This window comes from Corvus kubaryi, unplaced genomic scaffold (genome assembly GCF_017639235.1).
Source record: "Corvus kubaryi isolate FWS band 111438036 unplaced genomic scaffold, C.kubaryi_AGA036_p1.0 37396, whole genome shotgun sequence".
NCBI lineage: Eukaryota > Metazoa > Chordata > Aves > Passeriformes > Corvidae > Corvus > Corvus kubaryi.
This window is the reverse complement of record NW_024581135.1, coordinates 10,001,701-10,028,279: the sequence shown is the minus strand read 5'-3', so window position 1 is coordinate 10,028,279 and position 26,579 is coordinate 10,001,701. Positions and strand designations below refer to the sequence as shown.

Genomic DNA, 26,579 nt, shown 5'->3' with positions numbered 1-26,579 from the left:
AGACCACATTTAACAGTGCCCTCTCGTGCCTGATGGAATAAAGCACCTGGTTACAGACCAGGTGCTCAGCTCCATATGGAGCGTTACATCCACAGCGTGCTTTGGAGAAGAGGATGTAGGGCAGCATTCAAGTGAACAGTTTCCATTCTGGAGAGAAAATGAATTAACTATACTCTAAATAAAATCATTCCCTCTCTAGAGCACTTCCAAAGCAGCAACTACTACCAGCAAGGCTGGCACAACACCATCAGCATATAGACAGCCAAATTTTCATTCCTAGAGTTAGACCTTCTCCTCCATCTCCAAAGGAAGGGCTCCCTTCTCTGCTAGAGAGGAACAGGGCTCCCCAAGGAGAAGGAAAATAGATGGAAAGCAGCTGACTCTGTCTCATGTTCACCCTTGAGCAAAGCACAGAAAAACTTCAGAGTGTCCCTGAACTTTTGGGCTTAAAATGGCTGAGCACAAAAATGAGTACCAGCCCAGAGACACACATAGTACTGAAAAGAAATGCAACTAATTTTTCCTCTCTGATCTTCCTCTGTTCTTCTTCCTGGTGTTATCCCACATGCTCAGTGTAAAATACACTGTATCTGCTTGTATGCACTCACAACACATCTCTTCTAGCACAGTGTCACTACAAATTACAGTTCCAGGGGCAGTTTCTTAATACCAGTTACGCTCTTCCTTTCACCTGTGCTAGGAAAAGAGTAATTTAAAAATAGATTGTCTTCCTTGCAGCAGAGAATCTGCAGACATCAAAGCTGGCATCTCTTCTCTGCAGCCCTGCAGTGAAACATTGGGTATTCAAGTAATTTCTGATCAAAAGAGCTACTTCTGTCATGGGCTGCTTTATGCCCTTGTAGTTTCTAAATCTTTTGGCAGCCAAATCCAAATGACTACACTTACAGTAAACACTCTGTTTTCACCCAGCATGGATGCAGCTCACTGTCTGTTCCAAGCAGTGCCAGCTCCACAGGCTGCCAGCCCTGGTCCCCGTGGCTGATCCCCAGCCCAACACCAAGACAATCTGATCCCTGTCTCACTCTCGGGACAGTTCCTCCTGTGCATCACAAGATGTGGTGCTGCTTTTTGACAGATAAGCAGACTAATTCCCTGGGCACCAGGCTAACTCAGGCTTGGGTTGCTGTTTATTTGTATTTCTTGATCAATGACAATTTCATATTCTAGGTGTTTGGGTTTTGGTTTTTTTCCTGCAAAGGGGAAATTTGTAAGAGATCTTTACTGTATGAATAATCTCAGACTACATCAGCATCCTTGCAGCAGGCTTTCAGGGCGTTTACAGCTCACTCTCTTCTATACAACCTCTAATTTTCTTGAAACTTGTAGTAGGTCAATTATCTTCTTGTTCCCCCTCCTTCTGTCACATTAGCTCGAAATCAGGCAATGAGTTCAAAAGCTATTAAAGGGACACAGACAGATACCAGGATCATATAAGTCTCATTTCCTTAATAAAGTAAATTAACATTTCAGATGGTGTCTGGTTCTCATTGCTCACAGTCTAGACAAAACAGGCATACACAGGATAGACAGGGAATTAGAGCTGAAATTAATTTTTATCCTTATTACATTTTTACAGAAAAGAAATTGCAAGTTCGCAATAAGAATAATTTTACGTGGTTTTGGGGACAGCTCAAGAGAATGGCTACAGAAGTAGCAGCTGTTCATTTCTATGTTTCCAGATTTATTCCAGAAGAGGACAATGCTGATCAAAGTTCAGGAGTGTCTAAATGCACCTCTCATTAGATGGGTACCCACTGCAGACTGCACTGGTTGTCAAAGCCTTTATTTTTAGAAGTGACCTCTAAACTGTCTTGTGTGGATATCCAGTCTTCCCACTGGTTCCAGATGATGAGGAAGAAATTAGTGCAAAGACATTAAAATGTAAATTATGTATAAAAGTTGGAAATAGACATTAGGTGTACATGTGGTGGCAGGACATGAGCAGCAACCTACAAATTAATGTTGAGTTTGAAATGGAAAAAAAAAGGGAGAAAAGCAGACAAAGGGGTAGCTTTGAAGTACACTCCAATGTCACAGCTGAAGGACTCCATCATCAGAAATCAAAAGAGAACATAGATGGATATTGCTTTATAAGTGCTCATAAAACTGGATGTGCAGTAAGACAGCTGTAATAAGCTGAATGCTGTGAGTTAATCCATACTTTTTTCACAAGAGCACTGAAGCTAATCCATACTGGCATTAGGCTCAGTAATTACCCAGTGCAGGTGCATACATTTGCTATGCCTACAGCCAGCTTTGAAGCTGCTCCAGCACAAGCTGTTAGCTGGGGAAGGACGGCAGCTGTGGGTACGTATTTTGTACCTGGCATTCATTAAGACATCCAGTGTAGATCCCTGCCAGGACTTGACTCTGCTGAAAGTGTGCACTTTATGGATTTTGTTTCTGGAAGTGCTTTGGATACAGAAAACTCTGACTAATGCTCTGTTATTCCACCATAAGGATTAACAAAATATTAGAGTCTTTTAAAAATTATGTTGTGGCTGTAGGATTTTTTTGCCTCTATATGTGTACATGTATAACTATATGTAGGTATATGTGTGCCACTGTATTTAGCATGAAGGCACTATTTAGTCATTAAGCAGACGACTAAGACCTTTCCAAGCCTTAATCTGGAAAAAGATGCCTAGTTTGCATCTCTGATTTCCAAAACAGACTACGATGTCATTGCAATGCAGATTTCAACTCTTACTATTATTTTCAAAAACATTTCCTTTGAATGAGTTTGAAATATTTGAAGATTGATGGCTGTGACAGCTCAAAGGCTTAAATATGTTTTTGGTGAACTGCAGAATAAAGGAGTGGAGCAGAGCAGAACAGAAATATCATAACCAGCAGATTCTTCCAACGAACTTGTCAACTTTTCAAACGTGTACTAACCACAGCTTGCTTACATCCCTAGATCTTTGGTGTCTTTTCATCAGGATGGATGTTTCTATGGGACTATTGCAAAATGCCTACCTTAAAGATGAAACAAATCAAGTCCTGAAAAAGATAATTGGAAAGTGTGAGATCCAGATGAATTATGGTAATATCTGGCTGTTTATCAGTATGCACGCTGCAAGAGATGAGAGTCAGTGTTCCTCCCACACTCATTAACCTACTTCTACACAGAAAGTGTCTCTCAAAAGATACCTTGATAACTTTATGAGTGGGGTGTAGGTTTTTTAAGGTCTAGAAGTATTTCTGGTACATCTTGGTTATTCTTAAATCAGATTATTGCTCATATTTTTCTCCCCAGCAGTGCTGATTAAGCACCTTCATGGGCCACCTCAGAAGTGATGAGTGTTTCAGTAGAAAGAACAACCTTGCTGACCAGCTACACTTTCCAGATAGGGGTGAGAAGCATAGAAGAACAGATGTTTCCACATGTGACTAGAAAGTGTTGGTCTCCAGACATTCCAATTCCCAATGCTTTCATATACATTAAAAAAAATCAGTTGCAATTTTACCCCTTAAAGGAGAGGCTTCCTACCAGCTGTCTTTCTCTGAATACATGTAAGTAGGAAACTATGCTCACTTCAGTTGAAACACTGCATTCATTACTTCCTAAACATCCAAAAGGCTGGGGTTACAAACAACCAAAAAAGGACTCCAAAATCCACCCCCAAAATAAACTGCAGAAAACCCCCCCAGCCTGTATGTTTTCCTGCCAGAGTTTAATTTTCGACTGGAACTGTTTGACGTGTTTGTATGCTGCACATATTGCTTTTATACTGGAGTGCGGGTTCATTAGGAACAGAAACGTGTCTCTCATGTGAGCTGGAGATGGGAAATTAGAGGCAGCCTAGTCAGATCAAAGGGAAATGTTTTCACCACAGCTATGGAGCTCAAGAAACATTTTAATTTCTTTACCACAGTCTTACAATGTAATCTGATTTGGGCAGCTTTCTGTATCTCAACCTCCCTGCTTTTAAATAGAGGTTCTAATAATAATTAATTACACATATTCTTTGCCTATTTGTACTAGACTTTCAGGATTCTTTCTCTATACATATCCCTCATCTTCTAAAACAGAATCTAGTTTGCAGTCTTTTAGCCTCATAACAATAGAAATAATTATGTTGTCTGCACAGAAAAATGGCCATAATTAATTAAGAGAATGAGCTGGAGTCTGAGACTCAGATCAGACTCCTATTCATCAGTACAGGCATTCAAGTGCTAAATGATTTGCAATAAAACTTGTAATTAAAGCTCTAACAGTTTTTCTAGTGTGAAAGACTTTTTTTCTCTGAGAACATTTGAAATAATTTTCTTTATTTCTAAAGAACTGAGCACACGAATGAGCTAGTTATTCATGGAACTATGGCTTTTAATAAGGTAATCTCATTAAGGAAAATGTAATGATAGGTTGAAAACAATTAATCAAAGAGATCTAAAAACAAATGCTTAGCAAAAAAAATTATATGCTTTCATTATAGTTTGAAAACAGCCTAAGCACTAACAGATTGGCTGTTGTTAACACACCTCTACCTGAGGCCTTTAGCTGGACAAATGGTTGTTGGAAAGCCCTTTTCCTCTGAACACATAATCTTTGTCTGAGGTATCAGCTTTGTCCAGAACTCATTTGGCTTCAATAAAGCTGAATAACAAATGTTAGCATTTTAATGCATGTAACATCATCTGCTTTTAACGTGGCTATGCATGTGTGCAGTCTAGAGAGAAGGTAATGAGGAAGGGACAGTAGGACTGTGAAATTATGTATTGTATCAAAGGATGTCCAGTGCTCCATTGCCAGTACTGAACTATGGAATATCAGTACTGATAAAAACTGAAACTTTGAGGAAATTTATTTACAACTGAGCAAACTTGAGGTGATGCCACTAGTCCCCAAAATGACCTTTACACTTCGATGAGAAATTATGCCATTTCCCAAATATGCCTTGGATTGGAAACACCCAAGGGCATTACATCTGCACTACTGTTTTAATTAGAGTTGATGTTTCCAAAGAAACAACATACCTTGTGCCTGCTAGAGCTAACTGGAATCCTTTGTCAGTCCAGGCATGCTTAAACTGAAAACAAAGGCATTCTAGCAACTGACTTTTGGAAATAAAAGTGGAGAGGAGAAGCCCAAAAGCGATAGAATATAAATTGTGAGGACACCTAACTGTAAAGGTGGCCTTCAGGTGTTCCAGTGACTCAGCCATCCTGGAAGTGGAAAGACGGACCATGTCACCAGTCCTGGTGTCCGCTGCTGTCAGTTGTGCAGAAGGTTTTTTCCTCCTTTATCTACAAAAGGGATTTTCTTCCTATTTCATCTGATTCTCTCCCTCTCTCTCCCTCACTTTCTCTCTTCCTCTCTCTCTCACGTCTGTTTTAGTTCCAGTCCGACTTTCACTGCCATTCACTGTCACTGTAATAAGTTGGGCCCAAGCCCTTTCCTTGAGAAATGAGGGAAGCAATGCTATTCCTATCTAATGAGATAGGCAGCACTGTTTTCCCTTGCACCTTTAGAGCATTCATGCATGCTTAAATGATTCCAGATGATCAGAATTAACCAGGAGAGCTAAAAAGCTCCAAAAGTCATATAACAAAGCAAGTTTTTGTTGTATGTATGTCTCACAAAACTTACAGACTTCACTGCGCTCTGAGCTCTTCAGGAGAATTGCACATCCAATGTAATGATGCCAGCAGCATGTTCAGCATTAGAGCTCAGGGGTACAGGAGAAAGGCTTTTCCCAGGATAGCTCCAGCTGAATTTCATGGAAATTTTTTCTGAGATCAGGACTATCACAGTCACCACTTCCACCTTCTACAGATACCTAGGGTATCTTTTAAGCTTTCACCAAAACATAGAAATTAGTTGAAAGGAAAATAAATAGGACAAGAGCATGATTTCCTCCAATGTGTTTGGTACATCCAAGGGTAGGCAATCACTGACAGAATCCTGCTGCCATACAAACAATACAATCACATATGGGAAAAGTGCTTATGAAAAATCCTGCTGAAAACTGCTGTGTAGCAAGAAGTTCAACAGCAATTCCTTGCTCAGCCTAATTAGAAAATGGGAAAATGGGAACCCATTGGGACCAAAGAATATTGCAGTTTATATGAGAATATTGCAATTTACTATCAATTATGGATGGAGTAGGAAGACCAGAATGATTGCAAGCTTAGCTAACACATCCTGGCAGCTATTAGTTTCTCTGTTAAATAGTGATAAGACTGAATAATCTAACAAATACAGGTTCTGATCCTAAAACTGAGATGCAGAGTTCCTTCACAGTCTCAGAGCCGAGACACACTGACTACAAGTACCAGATTTTACAAGCATTCTTTGGGGAACTTGGCTTGGACTGTCCCTGGAAGTTAGAGCTATGATTTATATTGAACTACCAGAGACATTCAGATTCCATTATGGTAAGAGTTTGTTTTCTCCAGTGGATAACCGAGGAAGAGTCTTATCCTGGTAAGGGTTGCATTGGAATGAAGATGGGGGCAGACCCATATACAACATGGTATTTGTAAGGGGAGAAGTATGGCAGGAAGGAAAGGGAGAGGCTTCAATATATAAGCATAAAGCCACAAAGATTAGACCAAGAAATGCAAAACTGCTCCAGAGGAAAAAAGCACAGTCTGTCAATGTTATTGAGTGTAATAATGCACAGAAGGAACACATTAATTGTAACCTTGATTCAATTGTCAATACTCACAAGAGGTGGATGGGAACAAGACTAGTTAATGTCCCCTTAAACTGCCAGAATAACTTCTTTAAAATCCTGCAAACCCACAAACCCACCCTGGTGACTTGGCATACTACACCACCAGGCTGTCTGAGCACAGGCTGAGAATGATCAGTTAGAAGCCTTGTGACTCAAGTAATGAATCTTGTCGCAAGCCTGTAAAGTAAACTTCAAAAGGAGAAGGGTTCTTTTGCTGATTTTTGGAGCCCTAAACAATTTTTCAACAAAACCCAGGCACTCTAAAATTACTTTAATTTGCAGTCATCCAGGTCTCGGCAAAAGGCAATCCAGACCAGACTTTGAGTGCTTTTTGTGTGTTCCTGTTTAAAAGGTGAAGAAGCTGCTGTTCAGTTACTTCAGCAGAGGGGATCCAGCTGAAGAAGCCAACTGGGGGGAAATTTCTAGACTTTTAGAAGTTGTTTCTGGAATTTAGGAGCAAAAATGTTTCTAATTGTGGCTTCTGTGGGATGAAATGACTGATGAAACAGTGTATTTGGAAGATGTGGCCAAATCCAATGCAACCACTTTCTGCAGCATGGCTGGATGACAACAGCTTTTGTTGTAGCCGAGTAAAACAGTGGTTTAGAAATGCCCAGAGCTGTTTACAAAGGAAGAAAATCAGCTTCAGATAACTTTCAGAAATGGCCCCTTCTGTACTGTCATGGGCATGAAATGTACATGTCACCCAAGATCATGCCTGAAGACCCTTAAGCAAGAAGGGGCCAAGTACCGCAGGCACAGGACTACGTCCTGTCACTTCTGGAACCTTTGGTGGAAGTTTCCAAGAAGGCCATCAGAATAGACTTAGCAAACATCTCAGTAATTTAAAATATTAATGGTGAACATGTGTTGTAACTGCAGTTAATTAAGCGCTGATAAAAGAATCTGAGCACAACCCATTACACACTCCCTAGAATATTTCCCAAGCAGCACCAACAATAGGGGCTCTGCCGTACACAGACTGAGCCGGCCTGCAGGAATGAGCGGTGTCTGACTTCTCAGTGGGTTTGTGGGGATGATTCCTGCTCTTGTTTCCAGAGCCAGCTGCTGGGAGAGAGCTCTGCTGCAGTGACTGTGCTCTGAGCCTGGCTTTCAGAGCAGAGATTTCCCAGGGGAGGTCCTTAACCCTTTTGTGAGGATTAGGGCTGGATTATGATGGCAAAAGTGGAGTAAAGACAGTCATGGCATATGCGGGAGTCTCTGATGTGTGTTCACCCAACAAAGGGTATGAATGGGCAGGGTTGTGACTCCTCAGTCTGTATACACACTGCTCACTGTTATCTCAGATGACATTGTGATTGCAGGTGTGATTACCTCTTGCAGAGGGAAGGTTGTTAGTGACTCTCAGAGGCTTCCTAAAAGCACAGCAGTGATTGCAGGACCCTGTTCAGGAGCGCTCCTGGGAAGAACCAGGAACCTTGAACAGGCAGATGCCTATATTTGCTCAGTATATGTTACCCTGAACAAATTGGATTGGTGACGGATAGTATTTTTAAAATAAAAACAGTGAGTGCTTTTGAAAAAACTCACTTCAAAGTCTGATCTGAGCCTGTTGTTCCTCAGTAAATGGCTGCTATGAAAGCAGCCACTTAAACTCTTGCTTCACTGCTTACAGGGTGGCTTCACTGTTCTCTCACAAAGAGGGTCATGGTTTAAAAGATGGACAAGGTGAGAACATTCCCATGTGTTTGGTGTTACAGAAGGCAGGTAAAAATCAGTAGTCCTTGAACATCGTGTTCTTGCCCAGGGGCCTGTGTGAGACATAAAAATGCCACACTGAAAATTCTTTGAATGGAAAGGAAACTTTGGTTGGAGACGACACTTGAGCTGGAGAGAGCTCAGTGTCATGGTGAACTGCTGCATCTCTGCAGACTGGGAGGGAAGGGGGACGAAGGTTCAGGGAGTATATGGGAACATCCTCCCAGTGCTGTCTGTCTGAAGTCTTGGGGAGTACAGCAGAGTACTTGGCCCCGGTCTGCTTGTGTTTCTTGGAAAGAGGGTGCTGGGGCAAGGGTGATGTTGGGATGATCTTAGTACTGAGAGTAACTATGGAATAGAACTGGCATTCCCCAGGGAATAAAGGGAACCAGAAACTGATGTTAAAGCTATTTATATTCTAGATTAGGCCAAGAAAAATAGTTTACACTTAGCTTAATATCATAATTGCAAGTCCAAAACCATCACTGCTAGCTTCTAAATACAGAATAGAATCTGGGAGGAGGCAGTAAGAAAATATATGTTTTGGCTTTATGATTGCAGCAGAGAAATAGCCAGAATTCATCATGGACTTGGACAAAACCAGGAGTCTTAAAAGAAATAATACTTCTAAGTGGTCTTTAGACATTCAAATGTCTAAAGAGCCTACAAACCACATAATGTTAAGTGTAGCACAGAAGGCCACTACACTTTGAGCAGTTCAAGCTGCTCTTTTTAAAGGCAGTCAGTGAAGCACCAATTTTACACTGTCTTTGGAACACAGTGTAAAAACTTCAGTAATGGATATTCCCATGCATGCAAAAAGGAGATTTTCACCATGTGCCCCTGCCTCTGAACTTGCAATACTACTGGTGTCACTTCATGACTGGGGATTGTTGCATGACAGTGCACTGTGACTCCAGTCTTGTTGGGCCAGAAGTACAACTGGAGAACCTTTGGACAATATTCTCTCCATTCTGTGCCCTGATAAACAGAAGATGTCTGTGAAAGCATTGGTCTTTCAGTTCAGCTTGCTGTTGGGTCTTCAAATAGTGAAATTGTTCACTGATGGTGCATTTAGGTATGACCACAGGATCTGTGTAAATCTGAATTTCATGGTTGACACATCTTGCTCACATACGATTTTATCCCTGAAAAAGATCCCCGTGTAACTGTGGCATTTTCACCAAGCCTTGGGATGGAAAGCAGTGTGGACTGCTTACAGAGAGGCACCTTTCCCTTCCTCACTGCAGTAAAAGGCAAAAAGCTAGAGTGGATACACTTCCCAAGACTGTTATAGAACACACAAACAATCCATTTTCACAGATTAAGAGAAATCTGGAGACTAAAGAAACCATCTTCTTCTCTACCAAAAAGATTTCTCAGCTTATATACTGTGTATGTAAATACCATATGTGTACAAGTGTACAACCTTAAAGAGAAAACAACAAACTCACCCTATGCTTATGCTGAAGAGAGACCTGATCACCTGCAATACGAATCAAAGGCTGGGGAAAAGCTGTTCTCTTCTGTAGTGGTTTGGTCCAAAATATTTATACTATTTACCTTCTGTGAGGTAAGAATTAGGAGAAAAGCGAAGCAGGCACCACATCACTTCCGGGATGATGCTTTGCTAACCCATGACATCTTCAGGCTCCTGTCTGGTTACAGCTCAAACTGCAAGAACAGTCATGAAAGTGACAGTGACTCTTCATTTCACTTTAAAGCAGAGGTTAAAGTAAGCTCAGCAGTAAGACTTCATCTCCTACTTGTTTGACTCCTCTGTACCTAAGGCTCTGCAGGCAAAATCCCTGACTCATGTAAGTGAAGACTCCTGAATATCCCTGCAGCTGGCTGAAGGAGAAGAGACTCTAGGACTTTGTTGTGCAAGGAAATTATGGAAGCAATTCCCTGAATTTTGGGGAAGACAGATGCTATCTCTAACACTATTTGCCTTAATCTTGAAGAACCACTTGAGATGGGCTGCCTGAGCTTAAACAGAAACACATCATTAATGTGGGTAGTCTGATCTACCTAGGATGGTTTAGTTAAATCTGTGTTTGGACTGAATTGTGTGTCATACCCACTTTAATACCTCAAATCTGACTTGACATTTTCATCTCTAAGTTCTAGTGCTGTGGCAGGTGTGCAGCCCTGTTCTGGCTGATCAAACTTGAATATTCATCTACAATATTTGGGGACCACTGTGAAGTGACTAAACCTATTACTTTTTTTTTTTTTCTTTTTGCCTTAGTTTCTCTGATCTAACAAAGAAAATGTTTCTTTCCCTTCTAAGAAAAAAACCCACCCTCGTTAAGAATGCCTGCATTAAGTCAGAGACTCAAGAAAGGTACTTGAGGTAACAGCAGCAATCCCTGGGTTGTTTGGAGCTTTTTTTGTTAAATATTTTGTGAAATATTGAGGTCTAAAACCTCCCTTCCATGGGCAAGTGAATGATGTTGCCACTTGACCTCAACTGGTGTCCCAGGTAACTTTAACACACACAGATGCAATACTGGCTTCACTTTGGCAAATAAGGCAGCTTTTGTTCCTTATGAAGTTTTTGATGGAATTGGACACAGTAGTAAGGCAGCAATCCTTTGTGTTTGCAGGGAGCCATTACCATTCCCCAGTTCTTGGAATGGAACACTGGATTATAGGCACTTATTGCTCAAGAAACCAGAGCAGGGAATTATATGTGGGTTAAACTCGAGTATTCTGGAGTATTGCCCAATCTTTTCCATGTTCCACAAGGGAAAGGGTTCATAAAGGGAAAAGAGCTTGATGGCATGTTTTAAAGAGTTCCTTTTCTTCCCCTATCACTGGAAGGTGCAGATGACAACTTCACAGAATATTATTTGTAAAAATGAAACTCTTGTAACTTCTGCGTTTATACGAAAAACCTACATGAGGCTACATAAAATCATAGAATGGTTTGGGTCGGAAGGGATGTTAAAGACCCTCTAGTTCCAAACCCCTGCCCTAGGCAGAGACACCTTCCCCTACAGCAGGTTGTTCAAAGCCTAGTACAGCCTGTTGTCCAACCTGGTCTCAAACACTTACAGGGTTGGGGCATACACAAGTTTTGGGGGAAACCTCCTCTCATGCCTCACCAGTCTCATAATGAAAACTTTTTTCATAATATCTAATCATGAGTACTGGTGTTGCAGTTTGAGCTGTCCAAGTGAATCCATACAACAGATGTTTCATAGCAGCTGTTACTGAACATGTAGCAGTGCTCATTCATAATGCCCATATATGGGGAATTTTACATTTCATTAAGTTGTTATAGCTCTGACTGACATTTTGGAGAACAAAACAAAGGACCATTTAAAAAAAAGTCTCCTCCTTCCTGTCTCTTCTAAGTTTCTCCTCCTTGGAAGTGGACGCACATTTCAAACCTGCTCCTATGCCACTATGCCCAAGAGTATGTTCCCAGTCATCTCCTGGTTTCATAGAACTGACTTTGTGAAGGCAAACAGGAAACAAGTAAGATGATGAAACATCTTCCCCCATTGAGGTAAAAGTGAGTGTAAATGCTCTCAACACCAGAACAATGTGCTTGGGCATCCTGACACCACAGCTGCCTTAACATACACTGCCATTAGCTTTGGCCAGGAGGAATACCCTCCTTCAAATGGAGAAAGTCCTGGCTGCAAGGAGAAAACTGAATGAGTTGTCTACTAGTGAATATTCTTCCCATCTTTTTTCAGCTATCTTGTGAGTTCTAAAGACTAGAGTTTATTGTCTTTAACCCACACCATAACAGTAGTTTAAACTTTCCTTAGTTTCTACACTGAAACTACTCATAAATACTTAATTAAAACCTGTTCACTTTCATACCATCAACCTTATTTTGAATCTGAGCACAATGAGTGTGGAGAATACTCAGAAATCCAGGCCAAGCCTTAAAAGCATTCTACATGACTGAAGTCACTATTTAGTCTAACTTTCCTTTTTCAAAGCAGGAGTGCCAGTTGGCATCTTCTGTAGTGTGTGTTCTCTTCATACCTTTGTATGACTCAGTTACCAGTAACTAAAATAATCACAGACCTGCTCCCCAGCACAATGCATGGACAGCATCCTAACTTTAGGATGTGTCCACTCAAAGAGATAACCATGACGGACTTTTCTCCTACATGGAAACATACAAGAAAAGAGTGCCAGGAAGGACAACAATGTTTTCTAGGAAAAAAATAATCAGCAATTCTGCAGAAAAAGCAGTCTTAAATAGAGGTCTTTATACTGCTGTTCCTTTTCCAAAGATATTTTGCCTGAAAAACAGCTCTGAAGCACTGCTGAGGGTGTAAGACACACAGAATGGTAGCAATACCAGCTTCCCATACCTGTAACTTAAACACTTACATTATGCATACTCTTGAGACTGAGATTTGGAAAGCCTGCCTGGGAGAACAACAGACTGGAATCATTCCCTGCTCCACTCCCATTCCTGTGAGAGCCAATTCGGGTGATTCAGTCCAGACTCTCTGTATTTATGTCCAAGAGATGTTTGACACCTCAACAATTGTAGAATTTCCATGCCTTCCTCATGCTGTGTATTCTGGTGCTTTCCTAACTGTACTGGTTTGCCAGCTTTCAGCTAAAGCCTCGTTTGCCTCCTTTGTGTCAGCTCTGCTGCTTCTGTTCCTCAGCATCTTTCTGTTCTGTGTTTATCCACGGGTTCTACATTCCCTTTTACTTTAGATAAAAGGCAAACATTTGTAAAAAGCATGCCCTATAACAGAATTGTAGAAAACAACAGAACTTTGATGATTCTTTTCTTGCCCTTGTCTGGACTCTCCATTTTTCCTTCAAGTACAATGCTCCAAAAAGAATATAAAGTTTTATCAGTGGTGAATGAAAAAGGATTGTTCCGTATATTTCCTACAATATATATTATACACTAAAAATCAAATATTGATGGCTGCCTTTATTTTTGGAATAGCCTGATTCTGACTTAGCAACTGTAACTGTCAGCATTCCTGCAGAGCTACTCTGTAACTAGCTCTGCCCTGGCCTCTACCTGTGGAACCTCTTGCTCATGTACGGCACCTTACAACAGGTCTTTGGGGAAGGAAAAAACCCACAAGTGAACAAGTACATTTAATTTTGCAAGTAAAGAGTATAAAACTAAGTCATAATTCGAAAAGCCATTTCTATTTTATATAAAAAGACAGTTATTTCAAGTTGTACACTTCAAGGGGAACAGCACCACAGCCTAAAAAGGGACAAATTCTATCCATAATTGAGACAGCTAGGAAATATATATGTATCAGTACCATACTTAATGCACTTCAGAAAAACTTAATTTATCCTAACAGCTGCAGCACATTTTGCTTTCTCACACTCATTGTTTCCTAATGTTACTTTGCAGAGTCCTTTGTAACCTGGCTATGTTGGCATCCAAGGCTGCTAAGCTATTTTTAAAGTCCTCTTCATCTCGAGACGTAAATGTTGAGAAAGAAGATGCACTCCAGTCAGACCTCCCTGATAAATCATCAAATGAAATGCAACTAAAATCAGCTACTTTACTGCCTGTTCTCTGAGAAATCCCTGTTGGAAATGGCATCGATGCACGAGGGTATGTACGAGGCTGAGGCTGGTCTGGTTTATCCATGAAATCTTTTGCAGCCCCACTTGGAATGCCTCTTGGTCTCACTTTGTCTCCTTCTGGCTTCGCTTTATCCCCTGTAACTTCAAGAGTGTTTTCCACAGTCTTTTTCACACTGTACCCAGCACTTAACTTATCCAGTACAGTTGGATCCTCACATCCATACTGCTGCATGGAGCTTGGAAGATCACAGTAATAATCCAACCTCTGGCAAGCCCCTCTGCTCTGGGGTAGCACACCACTTCTTCCAGAGACTGGCTGCTGTTTTTTAGAGGCGCTGCTAGTCAGTGGAATATAAATTGTCTCATCCAACTTGGTTTGGTCATCTAGTAAAGTCCCAGAATCACTCCCTGTTTCTGCATCTTGCTTCAATGGAGCTGGTAGTACCCTGGGAGCAGATGTTCCTTCTTCTGTGAATGTACTGTTAATTTTACTTCCTTCAGCAGCAAATTTTTCATAGGACAGATTTTGCATTTCTGCTTCTCCAATTTTATTTGGGATTTGAAGATCTGTATCTATCAAAATATGATCCATTTCTAATTTTTTAAGGTAAGTCATTACTGAAGTACTCCCAGGAAATGGCTCAGGTTGCATCTGCTTTTCATGGTCTTCCAAAAGAGATTTCGAGAGAGTTTTTTCAGGTTTGGGTCTAACATTGTCCCCTGTGAGGTCAGACAGAAGCTTGGCCATACTGCCTTGCAAGGTTCTGTTAAGGTAAGATCAACCAGACAGATTCAAAATCAGTCACTATAAAAAAATAGTTTAAAAATTTTCTGTAGAAAAAAAACATTAGCTGTATCAGACTGTGGCAAAGGTGCAATGCACTTGCTACATATTGTCATAAAATGCAGTACAAATGTGAACCAATTCCAAGTTTTTTTAATTCTTCTTCAGCTCACTGTGGCTAAAAAGTAACTAAAATATCACAGCCCAGTGAAGTTCTCCAGATTATTCCTTGTGTACCTGCTTTGAGCAGCACAGGATGAAATAAACTGATGCCAAGAAACTGTTACAAAGAAGATTGAAGCAGTTATCAAAATCACTAAGAAAGGTTTTCTGAATTATTCTTCCCATTGCATCTAAATTTAAAAAAACATAATAAAAGAAATAATTCTTCTAACTTACTGCTTTCTATGTCAAAAAAGATGAACATTTAAATGTTTACGTCTCTAGCATATACACAAATACATGTAATGTGACATCATTCTACCACCACCTGGTGGTCAGCTAGCAGTCATAGAAGCATCTAAACTGCTGAAGAATTTGACATGTCTATTAAAAATACTCTGTTGTTCCCATCAGTCCCAACTATAAACACAACAGACAACAGTTTTGTTTCCTGTGCACAACATGTCCAAAGCAATTGTATATACACACCTTTATGCATCTGCAAAAAGCTATTTATGTCTCCCAGCTTGCCACTACTTTCAGCATAAAAGAGCGAGATAAAATAAATTCACAGCAATTGTTCTTACTGGCAGATCTGCTATTAAAAGTTAAGACTTCACATAAGTTATGGCAGATAGTATTTTACTTTACCAAGTCATGGAATATGATAACTCTGTTTTAAAACAAAGTTATAGCAGCATTATAACAAAATGAACTGCAAAGAGAAGTTTTAGCCTATGACCTCTCACCACCAAGATACTAAGGTAAAATCCACAGTATGAAAAACAACCCCCAAGGAATAAGAAAGAATAAATATTTTTTTAAAAGAAAAATAATGTCAGGAGACCAAAAAAAAAGCTTAGCCAATAATACCTGGTGAGTTCCCTCAGTCTCTTAACTTCTGCATTACGCTGACGTAACGTTATGCCCAAAATCTTATTTTCTTTCTCTGAAGCTTCCAGCTTAAACTGAAGGCTCTTCACAGTTCCTAATGCCTCTTCCATTTCTGAAATGCCAAGAAGAACTTTGTAATTATTTCTTCTCACTTTTAAAATGCTGAACAAAGAATAACCAAATTGAAAACACACACCAATCTTGAGCTTGGTAGAATGAATGTCATAATGCTGTTTGTTTTCAAGCAATTCTTCTTCTTTATCATGAAAACCTTTTGCGAGATGTTTATTTTCTTCTTTCTGACATTCTATTATTTTCAGTAGTTCTTCATTTTTAGCCTGCAGTGAATCAAGGCCTTTTTGCGATTCTTTCAATTGACTCTGGAGCATCATATTCAAGGACTGCAAAGAAACCACTACCAGAAGTAAAACATAAAATGTTTAAGTGTTTTGTGTGGTAGCTTGAATTTCTAAACCAAACTAAGTTTTAAAATAAACTTGGTAATATTAATTTTGGTTACAGATAGAAGGGGTTTTTTTTGCAGCAAGATAAAGTTCAAGCTTCCTTCTTAATTATTTAATCAGTCATGTTCATTTTAAGAGGCACATAATGAAAAATAATCTGCTTGGCAGCTGTAGAGCCAAATCCCACTACGTTGAGTCTAAAAAGGCCCAACAGTCCATGCAAATACAGTTGCAGCATTACACTCACTTAACTCAGCTATTACTAGAGGCCACAACACATAGACATATGAAACTACAGATATATAAATAAATAATAATATCTATTGAAAAAAAGCTTTAACAAATATGCTCCTATCAAGCAACATTATTGGTACTTTACATTCATAGTTGCAGCTCTGTCCAGATGTCTTCTCACTGCCTTCTTGTTCCCTAAGCTGCTGGTTTAATATTCTTAGTCTCCTAAACATGAATTGTGAAAAAGCACAAATTCAGAAATATTAGAATATGCTCAAAAGGACTGCACTCTAAATTACTTTGGTGAGAAGTTGCTTTTGAGAATTAAATGTCAGGTAATACTTCAGGAATATAAACAAGTCTTAATAACACATTTTTCTTACATTCTGGTACTTCTTCAACACAAAAGACCCTTTCCAAGTATCTGGTAAATATCTACTAAATAACTCTGTTCTGAATTGAAGTGCTACCCAGTTTGAGAACTCCCCTGAAATGAGAGACACTTTTGCACTTGAGAGCAAACTACAAAAAGAATATGAGCAGGCTAACTATCTTGATACTGCAGTTTTCAGAATGATGCATTGACCTCACTCAGTCAAAGGCCCAATCATGAGGTAACTGATGCTACTAAAATACCAAAGTCATGCTATGTATTAATAATTGCTTTTTTAAATTGCTTTTTTTGCCTTACCAGAAAAGTTTCTAATCCATAAATACTACACAGACAAGAAGGGAAGAGCCTTAACAAAGGCAATGTAAACCACACCAGTTAAAGATGCTTTAGGGGCACCTGCAGTAACCACAGGCTCACTGAGTTCCCCACCTGCGCAGCCGGGCATTCTCACTCCGCAGAGGCTGCAAAGCCAGAGCTATTTCAGCTTGGACAGTCATACTTCCCACTACAGCTGGGAGCAATGATATAGAGTCTTCTATTTCACTCATCAACCTTAACATTTCTGAGTCACCTGCAAGAAGTGAGGGAAAAAAGAGACTCCATAAACCTATAAATCTGTAATACAACTAACATTTTACATGTGATTAAGCAATCTGCTAAGTGATTTAATAGTATCTAGGGTTTTTTCCCCAAGAAAACTTCACCTTTAACTGTATTTATTTTAAACTGTTAAGCTTAACTATGAAAACTATGCTTTACATCCTCAGTAAAACACAACCCACCCTCTTTCCAACCAGCTTTGGTGGGACTGTTACTGCAATCTGTCCACACCAGAACCCTTCTTAGGAGAAAGCTCTTTATATGAAATAGCAACAACCTTTATCTTGCTGTCATGATAATATTAAAACATTACAAAAATAAATTAATACTTATCCAGAGTGAATCCTGAAGGTTTTACAGTTGTGGAAACCACAGTAACATGGCACATACCATCTGACACATACAACTTCCAGAAACGGAAATGCTCACTCTTTAATAGAGCACTTGTGTTATTTGCACGCAATAAATCTGCTACACAATGAAAATGTTCTCACCTTGATCTGCTACCAGTGCTCTGAGCTCACCCATAAGATACTTTACAGTCCTAACTTTATGGGCTGTTTCTTCTGGACTTTCTTTTCTAGATTTTAGAACTTTCTTCACATAACTTGTCTTACAGCTTGTATCTCTCACTGGAGATACATCAAGTACATTCAATTCATCTTCTTCACTGACCATGTCCTCACTGTGCTCTTCAGGAGTATCCTCCTCCGTGTCACAGGAGCCATCATGTTTTGCTGGACAGTGATGATGGCCCCTCTGTTCAGTCCTGCCATTCAGCATTTCATGGGATTGTAACAGGGCTTGTATGCACCGCACCAAGTCTGCTTCTTTTATCTGCTGCCCTTGGCTTGGGGCCATCTCTGTGACAGAAGATGTTGGGATCAATGCAGGCACTGAAGGGGTTGATGCTCCTGGTGCTGTACAAGGGATCACACCAAGAAGAGCAGTGCCAGACTGCATTTGTGCAGCAGCAGCAGGAGCAGCAGAAACCACTGGGCAAACCACAGGTCCTCCCATCTCTGCCACACATTGACTGGCACTGTCAACAGGAATGCCCTGCATAAAGAATATTCTAATTAAACAAAAAATTAACGCGATTTTTGTATCTTTAGGAAAAAAACCCTAACAGCACCACACTTGTCTGACTCAATGTAGACTTGTTAATTCTTTGCTAATTATAAGAATAACTACAAATTAGTAACTGAATAATTTTCATGTATAATAAGGAGCAATTAAAATGTAAATCTGATTTAGATTACCTCTATCTTAAATGTTATGGGCAACATTAAAGCACAGTTCTTTTACAACTGTTCTGTAATGAAAAAACCTCAGCAGTTTCTTGAATCCAACCAGAACAGGGAAGAAAAAAAAAATGAAGGACAACACTGTTACCTTTCAGTATTTTAAGTAGATGAATTTCTTAAAAATCAAGGTCATCACTAGTAATACATGGACTACCTGCAGATGGAACATAAGTCTACAGCTTTACAGATTCAAGGTGGAAGCCCTCTGCCACATTTCCCAAGGTGGCAGCTGGTATTCTCCATCACCTCTATTCTATTCCCCGAAATACACAGGCATTTGAACATGTGGCTCCAAGATAATGCAGCGTGTCTGAAGAAATAATTGCCTTGATCATTGGCAGGGAAAGCTCCATATGATATATGATTTCTTCTATCAGGAGCTGGTTAATGATCCTAGTGTGGATTCCTGAGAATGCAATTAATAGTAATCAATAATTTCCTGCACTTTCCATGTTTGTTGTCCGTTACAGAATTCCCCAGGCAGAAACAAGCAGCCAGTTGAAATGCCTCTAATTTCATTTTTTGGTGTCTACATAAAATGTGTTTTGAATAGCAGCATTTTCTCTGTGCATTACTACAGTTTGAAATACACAATTTTTTTAAAGGAAAATTATTAGGAAAACCGACAAGTAAATGCATAAATACATAGGCAGTGCTAATTCAATGTTTATTGACAGTGAGAATCAAACTTTTACTTACTGACTGAGTGGATAAGGGATTAGCTGAATGCTGCAGGGACAGTGCTGATGTGGAAGCAGGTAACTGATAATTCAAAGCTGTAACGTTCTGACATCCTAAAAGAAAACAACGTTCATAGATCAGGGCAATGTGGGACAAAACTCATGCACTTAAATAGTCAGCTCTACATGAATAGTTCCACTAACCCTGATTTGAGGTAGGAGGAGGAGTTACAGTAGGAATTTCATTACTCTTCTGAGGGGGTTGGCCAGTTATCAGAGACATCTGAGTTTGCACATGCTCGTACAGTTTCTGATACACCCCAGGAGAGTGTTCATTGCAAGGCACATGCGTTGATTGAACCATCTGATTCTGTGCTGCACTGGAAAGTTCCTTCTCAGTAGAAGGTGTGGTAGATGAGGCAACTTTTCTATTTGATATTGGCACTGTAGAGAAAGAACAAAAAACTCAGTCTGAAGGTGCCTGTCTTCTTGATCTACACAAACCCATTGTATTGTCTAGCAGATTCTGGCAGGCTCCCTTAAAAATGGAAAGAAAGATCTTATGATCCAGTATTCCAGTCAGATTTTGATTCACCAGCAAATTAATCCATCAATTTTTTCTTCCAGATAGAGCAACCTAAACCAGTTGGACAGGCAGCTGTCCTTGAAGGAAGCACAGAAGGTATCCTACAGAAGGTGTGTTCTAAAATGCAATTCTTAAAATCTCTGCTTAGGTACAATTAAAACTCAGTAATTTTACAGCACTGGGAAGATATCAGCTACATGCTCACTTCCTGCAATTCCCAATGGGCATTCTGCTACACACCTGTCTACAGGCCCCACCCACCTACTGGATTAGAAATTGCACAGAAGAAACAGGGCGCAGAGAGGCAGAAATGATAATAAGTGAAGTATTTCCCCTGGGAGCAACTCAGCCAACAGCACTTCATCTACCTTTTTATTCAGTGCTTTGGCCACTAAATCATTTGAGCTCTTGTCATTTCTAGCCACACTTCCCTGTTTCCACAGATCCTTCTTTGAGAAAAGCCTGGCTTGGACACTGAACTCCAGACCAGTTTCTAGCAGTGGATCCTAAACTGAGGCCAAGGACTGCAATGCTTCCCTGTCCAAGAGCTATAAGGGTATTGTCATTCTCCTCCACACTTCCTACTAGATAAACCTGATGATGCTGATATTTGTAAACACACTCAACTTTCTTCCTTATACATGAAGTTCAAACATCTCTGAATTTCAGGAATTATTTAGTAAACATTTAAGATTTCTAAAAGACAATACATCCTTTTGTGGATTCAACCCAGGATCAACCTATGAACAAACAGCAACAATTATTTGAAGCCTTGTTGTATCTCAAGAGGTTGAGGAGTCACTCAGTGTTGTTTGAATAAAAAAAAAAAAAAATCAAGCCTAAGAAAGCCCACTTACCAATTTCTTTTTGGACAGGGGCAGGAGTAATGATTCTTTTTAACCCCCTCTTCTTGGAAATATTTCCTTTGGTTAGCAAAGGCTTGGAAGTAATTTTAAAAGTAGTTGTTTTCCCAGGTTGTTTATGGACAGTCTCCCTTCCTAGTATTAGTTGAAAGAAAAAGTGGTCAACAAAACAAATAAAGAGAGTATTACAAAACCTAAAAATGTAACCTGTGTTTTCAATAGGTACAACCTGTAGCTTCCTTGTGTAAGACATTCTTCAGTAAAGCTGCACAATGGTCAAGTCCATTATGAATAGCATCAACCTGCACAAAGAACACTGCAGTCAGCAAACGAGTACCAGCGTTTTGTTTCAGTAAACCAAGATGCTGTTTTAGATGTGAGTGTACCCCACTCTGCCACCTGGCAAAGAACAACTCATAACCAAAAAAATGTATCATTTCCAATGTATGACTTTGCAATTCCATGGAAGTTTGCAAACATGCAGATTCTGCAAAATAACTAAATTGTGTTGTTGCACTCATGTCCCTTTGCTGGATTTTATGTTAATTATGTGTATGTGTTTTATTCTTATTTCCATGTACAGTTAAACAATTATCTACAGCCTACTTGTATTTCGAAGACAACTGGCTCAGCACTACAGAAAAACCAGTCCAGCAGCCCTGACTCCGTGCTACTCTTTCTTTCCTGCACAAAAACCAAACAAGGGTGACTGCTCTTCTGTGAGGGCCAGCCCTTGTCCATCAGCAGCTTATTTGTGTTTGCAAAATGTATCCTGTGCCTTAAGGACATTTGTCAGAGCCAAACTCACTGCACACAAAGCCCATCTGCTCCTATCTGCAAGATGCAGCACAGACACTCTTGCTTGCCTTGCAGAAGCAATTTCAGGTTCAGATGCAAATTAATTAAGATCTAAATTAATCTGGCTTTCCTCTGTTACTCAAGGCATTCCAATTTCCCTTCTCTTTAGATAAGGGGGATGACTGTGTTAAAGAGTCATTTAATTACCTGATCGTCAGATTCAGTGGAATAGAATTCGACATCAGAATGACATCCTTTCCTTAAGACAAACCTGAAAAAGTGAAATTCATTGTTTATACAACCTCCTTAATATGAAACAAAATAAAAAAAAAAACCAACTTATTTTCCTTCAATAATAGCAAGCAAAAGAAAATTAATTTTATCATGAAACAAAATAACTTTCTGAAAACTTTGCATGGTTGCAACAAACACGTTAAGCAGATAATAACACTTTACATCAAAGAAGAATTCAGTCTCCACTCAACAGTCTTACAGCTAGTAACTATATAAATTCAATCTTTTATAAATAAAAGATGAAGACTGAAATCTGTACTTTTTTATGCAAAATTTCTATTCAGTCTGTGCCTGTCTGTCCATGGGCTGCTTAGAACCTTTAAGCTCAAAATGTTTGATATATACACACAAGGATTTTTTGTCAATTGTGAGGTATGACATGTATAAGGCTCCAAAATACACCAATTTTAAACAGTATTTGTGAATAAGGCCTTACTGTTTTCTTCCATTTGTTAGTTTAGCTGCTCCTGACAGCCTTCCAGAAGACAGAGCCTGTTGATTACAGAAATACACTTTGATTTTCATGAAGTATTTTCACAACACACTTGAAGACTACTATTGCCCACCAATTCCAAGAACTTTTGCCGAGGTGAATCAGTTCAAGAGAAGTTTCAAGCTCTCAGGCCAAGGAGGGGGCCAGTAAGGCCTGAGACTTGTGAGTTTCATTTCACAAAGCACACCTTGACAGCAGAATGCTTTGTTAATTGCCACAGCATTCTACAGACACAGTCACTCACTTAAGGACACTCCAAGGGCTGATGTACAAACACGTTTCAAATGGAAACCAGGCTTGATAAATACAGACCTGAACCGTGGGGACTTTAAGAATCAACTATGGTCAGAGCACACAGCACAAATACATAATCACAGTCACACAATCACACAGCCAGAATCACAGCGTGGGTGAGGCTGGAAGGGACCACAGTGGCTCAAGCAGGGCCATCCCAGAACACACGGCACAGGTCTGCATCACGACCTGTTCCTGAATATCTCCTAACCCGAGACTCCACACCCTCTCTGGACAACCTGTTCCTCCTCATGTTCACATGGGAGCTCCCTGTGCATCGGTTTCTGCCCATTGCCTCGCGTCCTACTGCGCGGCCCCAGCGAGCTGAGCCTGGATCCATCCTCTGACACCCACCTTTAGCAATTCACACACATTGCTAAGGTCCGCTCTCAGTCATCTCCTCTCGAGGCTGAACATCCACATCCCCTTCAGCCTTTTCTCGTAAGAGAGATGCTCCAGTCCCCAGTCATCCTCGTTGCCCTCCGCTGGAACCACTCTGGGAGCTTCACGTCTCTCGGGCAGAGAGACAAGCCCAGAACCGCACACAGCGCCTCAGGACCGCCGTCAGGTGGCTGCGGTGCAAGCCGGGCTCGGCCTCGGAAGGCCCGACCTCGCGCAGGAGTCGCTACGCGGACGGCGGGAGGGATCCCCCCACGGCCCCTCACCCCCTCCGAGCACACCCGGGCTCTGGCGAGAAGACCCAGAACGAGAGCCGAGCCCCGCCTGCTCCCCCCGGCCCTCACGCACCTTGCGGGACCGCGCAGCCCCCGGCGCGGCCATGGCCCCGGCCCGGCCCCGCCCACGTCCGCCCCGCCGCGCCCGCGTCGACCAATCAGCACCCGGTCCGTCCGCGAAGGGGCGTGTCCAGCGCAGGGGCGGGGCTAACGCCCCCGCCTCGCCGCGCGCCGGCGGCCGCGGGCGCGGGAAGGGGAGGGAGAGAGGCGAGGCAGCGCGGCCGGGGATTGGCGGAGAGAGGGCGGGAAGAGCCAATGGGAGGCGAGAAGGGCAAAGGGCGGGGCTAAGGCCGGCCGTGAGGGGGCGGTGCGCGGCCTGAGGGAGCGTCCCCTCCGGGGCGGGTGGTGCCGGCCGGCTGCCGCCCTGCGGCCGAGTGTCGTTCGGTTCCCTAGGGAGCCTTTGGGAAGAGCAGTCCCTGTGGCACAGGGGCTCCGTATACTCATAAAATAAGTGGAAAACCGAGCCTTGAAGGTGAGTGGTCACAGAATCAATCGGGTTGGAAAAGATCTCCCTGCTCGTCGAGTCCAGCCTGTGACCGAACGCCACCGTGTCAGCCAGGCCGTGGCTCTTAGTGCCGCCTCCAGTCTTTCCTTAAACACCTCCAGGGTCCGCTGCTCTACCACATCCCTGGGCAGCCCATTCCAATATCTAACCACCCTTTCAGTGAAGAAATTCCTCCTCGTGTCTAACCTGAATCTCGCCTGGCGCAGCTGGAGTCTATGTCCCCTTGTCCTGCCTGGCCCCTCCGGGCCTGCCTGTGCTACTGGAGGGACAGAAGGTAAAGCAGGCTGACGTGGGAAAGGAGGTGCTGGATCATAGTGTGCAGGCTGAATCCATCGGTTCTTGGTTCTGCACGCTGCCTCGCAGCTTGTTAAACCTTCTGTGGCATTCCCAGAGAACACCCATTTATGCACATCATCAAGGATGGTGCCTCAGGCTCCACACTCTCGAGCACACACACTGTTTATCACTGACATATCAGTATTTTGCATTTCCTTGCTTTTATTAACCAAATAAATAGAGCTTCTGAATACACAGAATTGGAAGCAATTACATTTACTCAGGCTGAAAATGTGGTTGCATTATTATGCTATTAAGACTACTATAGCAGAAGTGTATATAAATATTCAACATCTCTTCTCTCCCAATGTGTAAAATGTGTTGTTATTACCATGTTAACATTTACACTGAAACTATGACAAACCTGAATTAAAAATACGTTGTGAAGATATTTATCATCTTCTCAAGAAAAACCCCAAAAACCCAGAAACTGAGAAGGGTTTTCTGGCAGGAATTAGGAGACTACTTAAATTCTTCTCTTTGGAAAATTAAAAATTATAAGATCACTGTAATAGAACAGCTGAAGGAAGGAATATAAACTAGAGAAATAAAAAAGAAACATTAAAAAAACTCAGGAAGACATGTGGCAACTCCCAAATTAGAGCCAGAACCATGGGCACACTTTCTTCTTTAGGTAGTTTCTGGAAGTTTATGGATAAATTCTCGTTCAACTGATAGATGTGTTTGCAGTATTTAAAAAAGGAAGAGTTATTCCAAGGTGTTTAGCAATAGGTAACATTAAAAAACCCAATCCCCGCCTCAATCCCTTCCTTTGGTTTGAAGACACACAGATCAGCCAGCACTTCATTTTTTCATGAGGAGGAAAATGAATACGGAAAGCTATCAGGTTCCATTCTTGCCAACTGAACCATTTTGAAACTACAGATGAAGCGGCAAGATTGTCCTAGAAATAATTTTTTAAAATGCAACTGCAAGGATTTAAAAAGTGCATAAATAATTAAAATTCTTGTGGTCACAGACCTCCAAGGAGTCACTCTTTAAAGACAAGAACAAGCTGTCATTCTACCAAGACTGGTAGAATTACAAGAGTTTGCAGCAGTGTATGCAGAGCATAGAGTCAGCCATCAGAAGATGGATACTTTTTCAGACTGACACTGGCTTTCTTTCTTGAAATAGTCTGGGGAATCACTGAATATCTCTGGACCTGTCTGTTTGTTATGGTAAAACTGTGATTAAAAAAAAAGATTGTTCTTTGTCTTACATACTGAAATGCTTCAAAGTCATGAGCTGCATTCATACATAAAATTATATTGTTACTCATATTTATCATCAAGATATCTTTCAGAGAGAAAATTTAATTCCATTTAGTGAAACCATTTTTATCTTTTCCTCCTGTTTTACAGATAACTAACATTCCTCAAACAATTCCAGGACATGATTTTGGATATGGCTGAGGCCTTTGTGAAAGAAAGCTGACAGTCTTCCAGTTTTCACCCCTATTTGGTGTAGAAATAATGCTAATGTCAATCAGAAAAGAAGAAAAAATCTGGCAAATGTGATATAAATAAAAGCGTAGTATATGTGGAAGAAAAGATCCAAATCATTAGCCAAGGAAGAGCTGCCTGAATGATGAATAATTAAAACATACTTGTGGTTGAATTTGCAATCTTAATGCTTGAGGTGCTGTCCATATTGCATGAAGCATCACTGAAAATAAGAAGAAGCTTGTTCTTACCCTAAATCATTTACAGAGTGAGTTGAAATACCAGGGTCTTACAGAAAACTGTGTACAAGACTGATGTGTTTAATAATGATGAGGAAATAAATACACACAGAACAAAGCTTTCGAGGAGCAGAGATTTTTGAGGGATAAATTCTCAAATAAGATAAAACAATGCTCTTTTGTTGCAGGAAGGAGACAAAGCAAAGAAAATGAGCCTAATAAAGGTGACAGAAGTTACATCAATCAATCAATCAATCAATCAGTCAATCAACCCAGTTTCGTCAGAAAATGGGTACCTACCTAGGAAAACCAAGGCATGTTCACATTCAATGTATGTCTGGAGCTGCCTTGCTACCAGTACTAACAAATTCTAGTGATTTAATTAAAATACTAACCTAAGCATGACTATAGCACCAGCACAAACTAATATTAAGCTTTCCTCTGAGCAGTTTACAACCAAAAAGTTGTGTGGACTTAACAAGGGAGCAATTCACAAAATA

The 26,579-nt window shown here is 40.8% G+C and overlaps 1 protein-coding gene and 1 long non-coding RNA gene across 5 annotated transcripts in view; one reads left to right on the top strand and one right to left on the bottom strand.

The window, feature by feature from the left end:
• LOC121670690 overlaps nt 1–22,450 on the top strand; it is a 32,053-nt gene extending 9,603 nt beyond the window's left edge. For 2 of the 3 annotated variants that reach the window (XR_006018208.1, XR_006018209.1), the window contains exons 2-3: nt 13,795–14,001; nt 20,120–22,450. This is a non-coding gene — a long non-coding RNA (uncharacterized LOC121670690). Of the gene's footprint in view, nt 1–4,305; nt 4,360–13,794; nt 14,002–20,119 lie in introns of those variants that run through there. The other variant, XR_006018210.1, reaches the window with a different exon arrangement.
• CCDC14 (coiled-coil domain containing 14) lies at nt 13,559–23,614 on the bottom strand. 2 transcript variants are annotated; one of them, XM_042041251.1, is made up of 13 exons: nt 23,568–23,614; nt 22,470–22,525; nt 21,947–22,010; nt 21,171–21,243; nt 20,936–21,076; nt 19,697–19,936; nt 19,512–19,606; nt 18,000–18,564; nt 17,335–17,476; nt 16,657–16,736; nt 16,010–16,228; nt 15,793–15,925; nt 13,559–14,737 (listed from the first exon to the last, which is right to left on the bottom strand). In XM_042041251.1, the coding sequence occupies exons 1-13, from the start codon at nt 23,598–23,600 to the stop codon at nt 13,768–13,770; spliced, it is 2,811 nt and encodes a 936-aa protein (XP_041897185.1). In that variant the 5' UTR covers nt 23,601–23,614; the 3' UTR covers nt 13,559–13,767. The 2 variants fall into 2 exon arrangements, with proteins under 2 accessions (XP_041897185.1, XP_041897186.1); XM_042041252.1 differs by lacking the exons at nt 19,697–19,936; nt 23,568–23,614 and having other exon boundaries at nt 22,470–23,488.
• Nucleotides 23,615–26,579: the final 2,965 nt, after the last annotated feature.